The sequence below is a fragment of the Anser cygnoides genome, chromosome Z, assembly GCF_040182565.1.
Source record: "Anser cygnoides isolate HZ-2024a breed goose chromosome Z, Taihu_goose_T2T_genome, whole genome shotgun sequence".
Classification (NCBI taxonomy): Eukaryota; Metazoa; Chordata; class Aves; order Anseriformes; family Anatidae; genus Anser; species Anser cygnoides.
In genome coordinates this window covers 61,329,217-61,341,769 of record NC_089912.1, presented here as the reverse complement: position 1 = coordinate 61,341,769, position 12,553 = coordinate 61,329,217, and the positions used below count along the sequence as shown (strand labels likewise).

At 46.0% G+C, this 12,553-nt stretch overlaps 1 protein-coding gene across 9 annotated transcripts in view; it reads right to left on the bottom strand.

Moving 5' to 3' along the window:
* WDR7 (WD repeat domain 7) overlaps positions 1-11,421 on the bottom strand; it is a 114,588-nt gene extending 103,167 nt beyond the window's left edge. For 3 of the 9 annotated variants that reach the window (XR_010827948.1, XM_066988929.1, XM_066988930.1), the window contains exons 1-5: positions 11,203-11,417; positions 5,921-6,092; positions 4,619-4,725; positions 2,394-2,472; positions 1,731-1,905 (exon numbers count right to left, since the gene is read on the bottom strand). Coding sequence is in view for 8 of the 9 variants with exons in the window: in XM_066988929.1 (XP_066845030.1) it covers positions 1,731-1,905; positions 2,394-2,472; positions 4,619-4,725; positions 5,921-6,079 (520 nt within the window). In the remaining variant the exon portion in view is untranslated. Of the gene's footprint in view, positions 1-1,730; positions 1,906-2,393; positions 2,473-4,618; positions 4,726-5,920; positions 6,093-10,692; positions 10,842-10,920; positions 10,943-11,202 lie in introns of those variants that run through there. The other 6 variants (XM_066988931.1, XM_066988927.1, XM_066988924.1 and 3 more) reach the window with 6 other exon arrangements.
* Positions 11,422-12,553: the final 1,132 nt, after the last annotated feature.

Here is a 12,553-nt window from a genome sequence, read left to right as displayed (position 1 = left end):
ACAATCTTAAAGTGTTTGCTTCAAAATCAAACGTTTATTTGCAAACTGGTATGCCAGAAGTGCACATACACATATTCAGTGGTTTTGTGTTTAAGTTTCATTCCCATTATGGGTGGGGACACGGTCTCTTAACGCCTAGGGCTCAAATTAAATAGAGGGGGGCAGAGGGTGAAGGGTAGCCCCAGTTGTTTCTGGCACTGCTGTCTGACACGAGGCGTTGTCTCGTCACTGTCTCCAAAAGGAAGATGTTTCTCTTGTAGGAGGAAAGACCTCTTGCTTATGCCCAGCTCTTTGCCCACAGCGGCCTGAGAGGCTGCTGAAGCTCAATGGGGAACGTATGCTAGCTGTACGCTGCCCAAGCACCTTGCCTGGGGGTTCCCCAACAGTGTCTCTGAAAAAGTAATCCATTCCATTCATTAACCACGCACACCAACCCCCCCAGCACAAACCAACCCCCCCCACCAAACCCACACCTACTGCTAGTCACTTCCTAGAAATTCCTGTTTTCCCCAAGCAATTCTGCTGAAGGACAAAAATCCCCGGGCTTTGATTACAAAACACAAACACGATTAAAATGATTACAAAACAAAGAGTAAAATTAAATGCAGTAGCAGGGAACTTAAAACCAGAGTTCACTTTCCATTTTTCCAGCAACTCAGATGTTATGGAGACAGCAATTCAGCATTGCCACAGCAGCCCTTTGGGAACAGTTTACAACTGCTGTCAGCCTTAATTGAAGATAAGTCTCTTTCCTTCAGAATCTTCTTTCTTAGTGTTCCTCAAACTCTTAGAAATTAACAGCTTCAACAACGGAAAAAGCTGAATGAGGCACATCTCCACAGCTGCCAAAAATTTAAAGCTTGGCAACTGAACACAAACTAGCAGCGAAGCAGATGTGTGGACAGGTATTGCTTCAGACCATGTTAACCCATCCGCTACTATATATTCTGTCTACCCACATACCTCTTCACTAAACTGCCTGGCATTACTTTTAGAAGTTCCTCTCTGCAGTCTTCAGTTTTTTTATCGTGTACTTTAATCAGCACTTTCCTTAAACACATCTCCTGCAATAATAGCTTTGAAAATGTTATGACAGCACTTTTTATAAAGCTACTAATCACAAGGAATATTCGCGGTATGTATATATCTTGTCAAAATCACAATTCCTAGCGTGCCAAATGATCTCGATGTATGCCACACATCACATTAGTAATGCAAATGACAGCCTTAGCATCTAGAGTGCTTGCACCTCTTCCTTTAGCCTCGTGCCAGTTTCCAGGCTCTTGCTATCACAGCGTTCTCCAAAACCTCTTTTCAATTCTCAAAGACAAAACAAGTTATCACTCTAGTGGAATGTGCTTTTATTCCAAAAGAAAAATGACTCTTCCTGTAGGAATGCTCCTCGCCCTTCAGATTTCAGCACACGCACACACTGAAGATAACAGAACTGAATTACTTACCAGGTGAGCCCGGAACCTGTTGTAGCTGATTTCACTACCCGGGTGCTCATTTTAGGTTTTGCTCGTGAGAAAGCACTAAAATTTGGCCAGAGCTAAAACTCTCATGGGATGCAACAGCAACAGAGACGATACCAAAACCACAAAGAGTCTTCTCCCCGCACATTTTCCGGGACTAGACATAACTACGTATGCATTGCTTTTTTGAGAAGTTGAAAATAGTATTACCTTACAGCGGGGCAAAGCCATAATAAAAGCAACAGAAACAATTACCTTGTGTTCTATTGGATTTAATGATAGTCATGGAGCTGATCCAGTCGGGAGATATCTTTGATAACAAAGAATAAAGAACTTCAAGGCTGGTGGCATCCACAACAAGAATTTCTGGATAGTGTCCATGGCATAACAGTCTCCCTTCACGCTGAGTCCCGACTGTGAACTGATAGAACTAAACGGATATTAACACCACACAAAAGTTATACTCCATGCAAGACACTGACTGCTTCATTTTTAATCAAGACTGTCACTCCATAAATATATTCTACTGGCTATATATTAAAAAAAATGCTACTGGGCTCTGATGTGCGGAGCTTTTTGCTGAGGCCCCCGTCCGCTGTTATCTTCCCGAGGCAACCTTTGGACAGCTCACCCAGCCCCGGTGGCGGACAGGAGCCTGTAACAGCCCTGCCTGCCGAGGTCAGCCTCCCTCTCCCACCTCCCCCAGCAGCACTTCTCAGTTTTATCCTATTCCTCCGTTCTTTCCAGGACCTCTAATTACCTTTTTCCCCCAAAAGCTGAATTAAAGCACCTACGTCCAGCTCTAAGGCATTTGATGATACTGCACAACTTTCCATGCCTCATTTTAATAACTGATCTATAGTTATCCACGCTGCACCATACAGAGTAGGAGCTCTGAAGTGTACCCAGAGTACCAACCTGTATGCCAGTGTGTGTGCAGGCTAGCTTCGTAAACTCTATGCATCTCCCATCATTCACGTCCCACAGACACATCTCCCTAAAACACAAAAGACAGATTACAGCCACATCCAAAATATTTCGGTCTTCCAAGGATTAAAAAAATTATTTACGCTGGGAGAATCTGAAACATTTATTATTGACTATGTGAGTTGTATTTAGGTAAAGGAAACTCAAAATCTACTTGAGTTGATTCTATTCGAATCTACACAGCCTGTTCTGCCCTATAAAGAAAAAGGGAAATGAGCAAAATGAAAAAATACATCACAAGCAATCAACATATTAAGTAAATGCAAGCATTTAACTGAGAATTTCTCATTTCTCTCACCACTATTTCAAATCTTTATATACATCTACTGCTTCCCCTAAGGCATCTGAAGATTAGCTGGCCTTTTCCACATTACTAAGCAAGAAAAGCGTATCACAGAAAAACAGAACTTCATCACGTGGCAGTGAACGCTGACGGTTTTTCAGAGGTTCCAGGCTGGCAGGAGCTGGCAGCATCACCTGGCTCTTCATGAAATCACGGAACAACCAATTATAAATAGCATCAGTAGATATTTTTCTGACTTGCCTTATAAGAAAATATTAGTTACCTCTGTGAATTAATGCAGATTTCAGAGGGATAAGGAAACATTTCCCCCTATTTACAGTATTTTCCCCCAACATTTTGACTTTCAAAGTTTTATTTTAAAATTTAATCAAAACGGAATCTGTCAGCTGCTGCCTCATCTTTTTTCCCTTTGCATCAGATATATAATTTCACACTGAAAACTTCTTTTTCGTTTTAAATCCGAAACAAAAAGACTACTTAGTACTGAAATCACTGCAAGGCAGAAATTGTAAGTTTTGACACGCTCCATTCACAAAGTCTAGGTTAAACGGTTGTTTAAATACAGCATTCCCTGACTTTGTCAAATAAACTTACTGGGTTTGTTTGGATACATAACTGACCTATATCTCTCCAACTGCATTTATATAGGCAGAGGCTAAGAAATTTCTTGCTCAGCCACAGTTGATCAAATCAACCTTAGCCTGGAGGTCCACCTTCTGGTAACCAGCCTTCAAAAACAAAGCAAACACAAGAACAGACTCCAAAACTTCTGTTGCCTTTTATAGCTCGTTTTGCATACCAGCAGGTCTGCCAGTCAAACACCAAGTTCCATACACGAATGAAAGAGCAACTCTCAGTAACAGACACATGCTCTGTAAGGATCATCTCTAGAAATACTTTCAGGTCTAATATTTTGCCTAATTAAAGACAGCCGAAATAGAAAATCTAGCTTTTCAAAGCAAAGTTTGAAAAAGCAAAGCACAAGGGCATACTTCTAAAAAAAAAAAAAAATACACATGCACACCAAATCTAAATGTTCGAATTTATACTAGTTTAAGAAGGAGTAGCATGTGTGTAGTATTATCCTGTGCTGGTAAGGCTCAAGAAGATGCTAAAATCAGTAATAACGAGATGCCTTGCACTAAGACAAGCGAAAGATGACCCCATCCTACTCAATGCAAGTCCACAGAGGCAGGCTACTCATTTGTAACTGAATTGCTCATACACTTCTTAGAAATTCAAAAGCTGTTCTAGACTCCTGCTGACAAGAGTAATTACTTCAGCTCCCTGAACCTAACCTAGGCTCAAATTATGGAAAGAAAAAAGCTCTGGCCTTCCAGAGTCGCTCTGTAAGAGGAACAAGACCATGGCCTGCTTCCTAGAAACTGCTTGCTGGCGCCTAGGACGGGGCTGGCGCACGGTCAGCCAGAACACTTCTGCAGATATACAAGGGTACAGCGCCTGCATCCTCCCCGCTTGCGGGGGTTTGGCCGCCCAGGCTCACGGCCAGCTTTGATAAGGAGCTGCTTGGCCTTGAGGAGCTCTGGGAACAAGCAGGGAGCTGCCTCAGCTCGGCCTCTCCACGGCCACCTCTAGGCTGGGGCTCTCTTCCCCGTCCCTGCCCGGGTGGCAGCGGGGCTCCCCCGCAGCGCCTGCTGCTCAGCCGCCTGGGGAAAAGCTCTGGAGCAGGCGTGGAAACCAACGCAGACGGTACAAGCAACAGCATCCTGCTGCGGCAGAACTGGTTGATAAAGAGGTTGGAATGCAAAGAAGCAGGTGGAAGCAACCTGATCTCTCCTCTACCCTCAGCTTCCGTTATTTAACAGCCCCGCACGTTACTAAAAAAACTCACCCGCTCTCCGAGGCGCTCACTATGTACTGCTTTTCACTGGAAGCAGAGGCCTTTGATAAACACGTAATTGAGGCTGTGTGACCAAACAGCAGAGCTCTGGGATTAATCTAGAATCAGGGACATAAAATGCGACGTTACACAGAGTTACCGTGAAATAACAAAGGCACTACAACTTACCTTGAATACACATATTCCAGTTTTCTCTTTTACATCATACAAATGTGTTAACATATGTGCACATTTTATTAGCACAGCTGCGGACATCATCTCGAGTTTGCACAGAATGCTGCTACATTTTGTGAAAAAAACAGTTTCTACCTAACACTGTAATGGCAATTTGTGAAAAAATGCACTTTGCATAAAACTCATGCCAGCAACAATTTTAAATCACGGATGGACTTTGGCCTGACTCAAAAGAACAAACTGTGTTGTACTGCTAAAACAGTTTCTCCCCCCAGTCAAGCAACTTCACAACCCTCTACATTTATAAATGAGTTCATATACAATCCATTCATAGATGAAAGATGAAAAAAATGTCCTTTGTCCATCCTAGAAAGAGATTGTTGCCTTCTCCTATTTTTTTTAAAATATATTAGACATAATTTTGGGAGGTAACTCAGATGTTGAGGTTGTTAGGAATTCAATGCAACTTTTTTCTGAATTATGCTGTATTTTACAAGAAATGATTATTTTTCTAATGTATTCTAGGAGTTCAATACTCCTTGTACTGAGGCAAATTACAAAATTCTATTCAAAAGAGACACTTGCAGATTCCAACACCAGAACAGCCACTGACATATGATACCATAGTTATATGTATAACTATCAATCAATCATCAATCTATATCTCTGCTCCAAGCCTTTTTTCCTCATTCCGTTTTCATGGAAAGCAGTTATTTTATTCAAAATAACCTTGAAGAGCTCTCTCTAAATACAGGTCTCTGATCTCTGAAATCAGTTTTTACAACCCAATTTAAAGCAGCTACACTTGAAAGTAACGGTAAGTTTAGAGTAGCTCCAGAAAAGAGGAGATAATTATTTTTAAAAATTACTGCAGGAGCAGCAACGGAGTATGAGAGCAAAAATGCCTCTTTCTGACCTGAAATGTTCACTACTGGGGGCATGACGTCACATCCAGGTGTCATCTTATGAAGGGAGGAAGAAAGGATAAATGAATGGAGTATAGCAAGAGCTGAAGGGCAGAATAGATACTATACTGTAATACTGAAGACTAAACTTGTTTTGGCAACAAAGATACACACTTAAAGCACATAGAAAGTTAAAAATCACGCAGAGGCTTACCTCTAAATCTAGAGAGAGGTCCCAGAGACATATCTGTCCGTCATGACAGCCCGTGACGATCATGGACACGTCATCCATTAGCAGCAGCGTTGATATGCAGTGGGTGGGAGCCTTCCGACCCCAGAGAACAATGGGCAGCACCAGGCTGTTTCCTGCCATTTTGCTCTCACACCTGCCAATTTAAGCAAAACGATAAATATCACTTATCGGCGGGTATGCCATTTCTTCACCTGGCACCCAATTCTCTCTCCCCTCACTGGGGAACATGTTCACCTTCATATAGGGATTGAGTAACATAATGAAATGGTCACCTGAAAAATACAGGGAAATGGGTTAGTGTTATACCTCGCTAGTTTGATTTCTTACAAAAGAAGATACTTGCAAAAGATACTTTTGATAAGATAGGCCCGACTGGTAGAGTTCTTCTTTTGCAAGCCCAAGGACCCGTTGTCAAAAATAGGCTCTGGGGCTTCCCATGGATCGCTGTGCACTTCCCAAAACTACTCTTCTGTCAGAAGAGCCTGGCATGAACTTCACGAATGAAACTGGTGGGGTTAAAGTTACATTCACTTATCATTGGTATGACCCAGGTGTAAGGCATGCACAAGACCTATTCCGAAAACGCGGAGTCCGACACAAATTAACGCTGTATCTCACCTATATACACATTACATGGAAATTTCTTCAAGAACATAGTTTTATAGTAATTTTGACAAATGCTGCCTGCATTTCGAGTGCAACCAATCCCTGCAGCCAGAGGAATTGAACCTGGTAATGTCCACGGAAAATGCATCACGCACATTGCATCCAATCGGACTACAGTTATTAAAAACTACTTAAGAGCCATTACTTAATAAACACATATAGATACAGACCACCGATCGAGCCCCCACTCTCTTATGGCACACTAGAAGCTACCTGGCAATTAGTATTTGCAAAAGACGCCCGTAACCACAGTGTTAATTGTTATGCAATGCTGAATCAATTGTTCCCAGCCTGGGTGATGACAATATGGAACTGTAAAATAATTTTAAAAGATGCAAAGGATACAGTGACCTTACCAAAAGGTGCATAGCTGCGTAACATAACGCAACGGTCAAAAGTGTAAGTAATAATATAGAAGGAACTTAATATACTTTATACTTTCCATGCAGACGAACATGAGAGAAAGCACTGCAAACATTACCAGCAAGACGCTTTTTAAAGGCTTACAAATACCCACATTTCCAAACTTTTAGGTAAGAGACGAAAAATAATTCTTAGAGCATTTACGACCAACCCCTCGGGGAGAAAGAGCAAAAAGCGAAGCTACCTCTTTCCTTCTAGTTTTTTATTATGGTATCGCAAAGCCTTCATTAAAAACTTCATTTTCAGGAAGCACCACAGGCTCATTTCAACGGCTGCAGAACTCGGACCACGCAGAACAACAGTTCTCTGTCATCACCCAACACCAAATACACCCCCTGCAAAAACCCAACCTCACTTATGGCTGTAACAATCGATATATATATTTTTTTTACATCAGTGACGACAAACTACAGCAGCGAATAAGCTCTGTGCTTATTGACAAACGCTCAGCAAGCATGCAGTGAGGCACTACGAATGAAAACCCCGTGTTTTATTTATTTGTACTGCCTACAATTTCTGCAGAAGTGAGAACCGGGAATCTGAACTGGAAGGGGAATCGGAGACATCGCACTGAGTGAAGGTCTCCGTGCTTGCCACCCGTGTCTCCATCGGGATCTTCAGGCTGTTCCCTGCCACCTGCGCACGTGCCAGAACCCCTGGTTCCTCCCTCCAGACACGCAAAACCAGAACGATCTCGTGTTGTCGTGCGTGCACATAAAAACATCTCTAAGTTACCTGGCTTCACTTTCAAACTACCTCTGTCAGAGGCAATAAATACAGAGATGCGGGGACGTGGGAAAAGACAAATTATTACTTAATCTGGGTTATTACTTTCTGTCACAATTCACGCTTGGAAACCAACCCCAGTATTCTCAAAACTGGTTGGCATTTCTGCCTGTCCAGCCTTGGCATGTACTTTTATCCTTCTAAGCGACCACAAAAGACGGGCAGAAAAATCCACAAACCTTCCTCCATCTGCATGCAAGCTGCTTCTGAAACTTCAGCTTACTTGCAAGTTGTGCAAGCTTTCCCACAACTTCCAGCCCTAAGAAGCTAGAGATGTCACTGCACCTCGCAAGACTCAAGAGCTAAGCCATTCACCCCGAGAGAGCGACCATGATAAGGGTTTTACAGACACAGCAGCACCCAAACAGAAGTAATTCAGGGTAGGAAGCCGTGCAGCTGGTGAGCGACTTCCACTTGCAAACGATATTTATTTCAAATAAAGCACGCGCAGAGAAAGGCTCGATCTTAGGACACGTGTGGATGCTACCAGAATCTGTCAGAAACTGCACCGACGAGCCGACTGTGTCTTCATCAGGTCTGCTCTCAGTACACAGCAGCTCCACAGCGAAGCACTAAGGGCTGCCAAATGAACATCTGCTTTTAAACAAACCTAACTGTGCGTATGTGCAAACAAAGCAACTAGAAAGGTTCAGAATAAATCATTCCTTCCCCTATCAATGTTTACCGCACGTGAATGTCATTTTTCTGTATTTTCAGTGGAATTTAAATTCTGTTATTAACCAGATTTGTCACCAGTGAGTACAGAGATGGCTGCCATCCATGACACCAGCACAAACCTTCGAAACGGGTGGCGTATTTTCAAGTGAACAGCGATTTTTACGCCTAATATTTTTCACACGTACAGAATCCTTCATTCAAATAGACACCAGCTAAGCATTGTAACACCACTGGAACACCTAAAGCCATTTACATGAGGGCAATCACATTTATGGCGGGGCTCCCTCCTAGTACTGCATGGCTTCCACTTGAATCACCCAATGCATTTCATGAAATCTGATATTAGTTTTATTACAAATGACCTTTTCCATTTAATACTTGGAGATGAAAGAAAAAAGGGATGGATGAAGTGGGGAGAAGAAAATCCAGTGCTTTACCCAGTCACAGAAATGTTTCCCTGTCAGAACCCAAATATTGAAACATTCGCACTTTAAAGTAAATAAACAAACCACTCTGTTATTAAACACAAAGGCTCAGTAACATTTGCTAGTTAAAATCTCGCTTGTTTCAGGTCTGTCAGGAGCGCTCAGGGGCTTTGGAAATTAGTTCTGACTCACTGTAAGGGGATCAAATACAAAGTATTTCTGCGTTCCTAACCTACCATCAACCTAACAAAACCACAGAACAGCTGAGGGTGGAAGGCACCTCGGGAGGTGACATTCCCCGAAGCCCGGCACAAAATGGGCCAGCTACAGGCGCTGCCCAGCACCGTGTCCCGTCCTCGCCATGCACAACCCTCCGGTTACCAACCTCTCCTCCCGAAGGAGGCTTTCGCCTCGCTGCCGCCTACCAGAGCGCATGGAAACTCCTCGGGAATCCGTGTCAGAGGCTGGCTCCAGCCGAGGTAACACCCACTGCTCTTCCTCATCCTCCCGGCCAGTCATCTGTGCCATCACGGGAGGCCAGCACGCTGCTTAGAGCGCAGTTTCCTCTTTGTAAAGCCACCCGAGAAGCCTGAGAAAGCTTTTTAAAGGCTAATGCTTTTACAGTAAATGAATCCCTATTTTTTTCGTCCAAGAAATTTTGGACCAGGTGTGCATGATACAAAACACCTTAAAAAGATCTACCTGCTGAGTTCGTTCAGTTTGACACATGTAACAAACCACTATCATTCCAGCTTGCATCGGGCAAGCACTAAACTCAAAACTTGGAGAACGACGCCTGTATTTTATCCACGCTCAAAGTTCTGCTTTGCAAACACAATGGAATTACTGCAACACTGCTCACTGTCTTTATAAAAAGAAGCATTAAAAAACGTCATTTTTCACTAAGAGAGCACGGCGAGTAAACAGGTGGGGAATGGGCTCAGTGCTGTACAGCACAACCAAGACACAGACTTGTCACGATGACAGCCAAGTCGGGAAACCAGCCTAGCACAAGGACAGCACGCCGGCAGCTGTAACGCCACCCTCCTGGACAGGCATGCACACGCAAATATACACGGAAAGCAGGACAGCAGCTGGCTAATTAAGCTGTCAAGTGCATTCGTTCTGATAATTAACTGAACCCATTTCAAGACAAGAGAAAAATAAAGCAGCTGTCAAGGAGAACTGAGGTATCTGTACATATCCGAGAGGCGCAAGGACTTTTCAAAGGCCCTGCTTTGGCAAACACAGCACACTCGCGTTTCCTGCCATGAATATTCACGCTGACCTCGCCAGCCCTGCTCATTACAGCCGAGCTAAGCGTATCTGCGGGAGGAAACCAACCCACTATTTTCAGCCTGGCCAAACTGTTAGCCGCGCTGCGGTTACCTGACGCGCTGGGGAACTGCAACCCAGGTACTAACCAGCGAAACTGACTATCGGTCACGTCGTGCTGGTTGGGGATGACAAACCTGGGGGCACCTGGCCTTCCTTTCTCCGCCGGCCGGGCCTGTCCCCGCAGCGGGCAGCCAGGGCCCGGCTCCCAGGCTGGCTCCCAGGCCGGCTCCCGCTGCAGTGCGGCGGGCGGCACGTCGCCTCTGCACCTGCACCCCGCGCTCCCCTCGGCACCGAGCTCTGCCCCCCCGCTTAGCCACGGCGTATCGCCGTCACCTACACACCAATATTGTAAACGCCGCTGCCAGACCTTCCCGGCGCACCCAGATCAAAGCCAAATTCGACAGGACAACTACCAACCTGTCTTCCCAAACAGAGATTACCCGAGAGGAAAGCAGGCGGTTACGGAGAAGCGCTCCCTAAGCTTTACGGGGTAACAGCGGCAGCCGCGGCCCAATGACAGGCGAACGCCTGCCCCAGCCGAGCAGAGGGCCGTAAACGCCGGATTTCAAAGCGCTCAACGTGAAGGCAACGCCGGCTGTCCCCGCACAAAAAACGACGGGGAAGGGAGAGCCCGGCCCCGCGTACCCACGGACGGCTGGAAAACGAGAAGAGGCGACGGCAGCCGGCGCTGCAGGTCCTCAGCGGCGCCCGGGGCTGCCTCCGGAGGGCGGCCGCAGGGCCCCGTGGCGCCGGGCTGCTGACACACCGCGCCCGGCGCCCGCACCCCCGCACCCCCCGGGGGCTGCGAAGCCCGCCCCGGCCCCGGCCCCGGCCCCGGCCCCGGCGGTGCCCGCCCCGCAGCGCCCGCGGAGCAGCCCCGCCGGACGGGGGGGGCCGGCGGGGGGGTGCCGGCGGCCCCGCACTCACCTGCGCGGCGGGGGCGGCGGCGGCTCCCGGGGCCCGGCCCGGCCCGGCCCGGCGCGGCGAGCGGCTGTCGCAAAGCGGCGCCTGACGGCAGCCCCGCCGGCCCCGCGCCATGGAGACGGGGCGGGACCGGGCCGGGCAGCCGCCGAGCGCCGCCCAAACGAGGGCTGATTTTGGATTAAAGGCCCGCTGGGGGAAGTCCTTCGGCTGGTTCACAGCTTTCAGCTGAAACGGTGCGGAGGTCTCAGGGACGGCAACCTGCGTGTGCCGGATTTGCCTTCTGAACCTCTCAATGGACCGAGCTAAGGAGGGGTGGTGGGCCACCGATGTTACTTCTTCGTTTTCTTTGCAAGTGAAACAGCACTTCTTGCTGTCAGGCCTTCCGTAGGTGTAATGGTCCTTAGCCGCACACAAATTCATCGGGTGTGCTGAAGCTGCAGTGACGGCTTTCTTTTTTCCTGTCAGCAACTTAGCAATGCACATCGGTACCTCACAACTGTTAGGATAGAAAGGGAAAAACTATTATTTCTGCAGTTGAAACGAGAGAGAACGCTTTCTCTTGTCCAGAAGCCATTAAAATAGTGAAATCAGTTCACAACTTGTTTTACTGTGTGTTGGCACGTCCTGTTAACTATTTGGGGACGTTGTATCGAGATGTTCCATACCCCCAGTTCCCTATAATTGATGGGTAAAGACGAAGCAACTCTAAATTTTTCTTGGTGTTGAATTAGTAACCAATTCCAGTTCAACTGTTGCGTATAAACATTTGAACAAACCCTAATACTGTGTTGGTATATTTTTATGAGAAAAGTAATGCCGAGATCCACTGATCTATCTCCATAGAGATATGAAAATTACATACAACCACGAGACGCCTGGCAAGCGGGGCTAGGTGCCCTGTCATCCAAGAAGAACAGACGCCTGTCTGGAACAGCAGCCTGCTTACAACGTGAATTATTTTCAGCTGGGAGAGTGGCGATTCTCCAGTTGTCCGGTAATAATAAATTCCTGAGGGCAATGCTGGTCAAAGTCATGCCACTTTATATCACAAGGTTAAGCAGGAAAACAGGAAAAATTACAGGATTGCTTTATCCTAGCTATTGTAAAAGGCTCGAGTGCGTTTTGCGTTACAGAAAATATTAAGCTTTCCTAAGGTGTAAGTAAAAATGCTGAACACAATCATTCTGTGACTTTAAACATGCCACTTTTTTTCACCAACACACATTAACGAGATGGCTCAGGCAGACCTCAAGTGTGTGTAAATGCCTGACGGGGGTTACAACGTGTGTAAATGCGCAGTGCCCAGCGGCAGGATGAGCGCACCGGGCACAAACATGAGGACGAGGCACAGCGG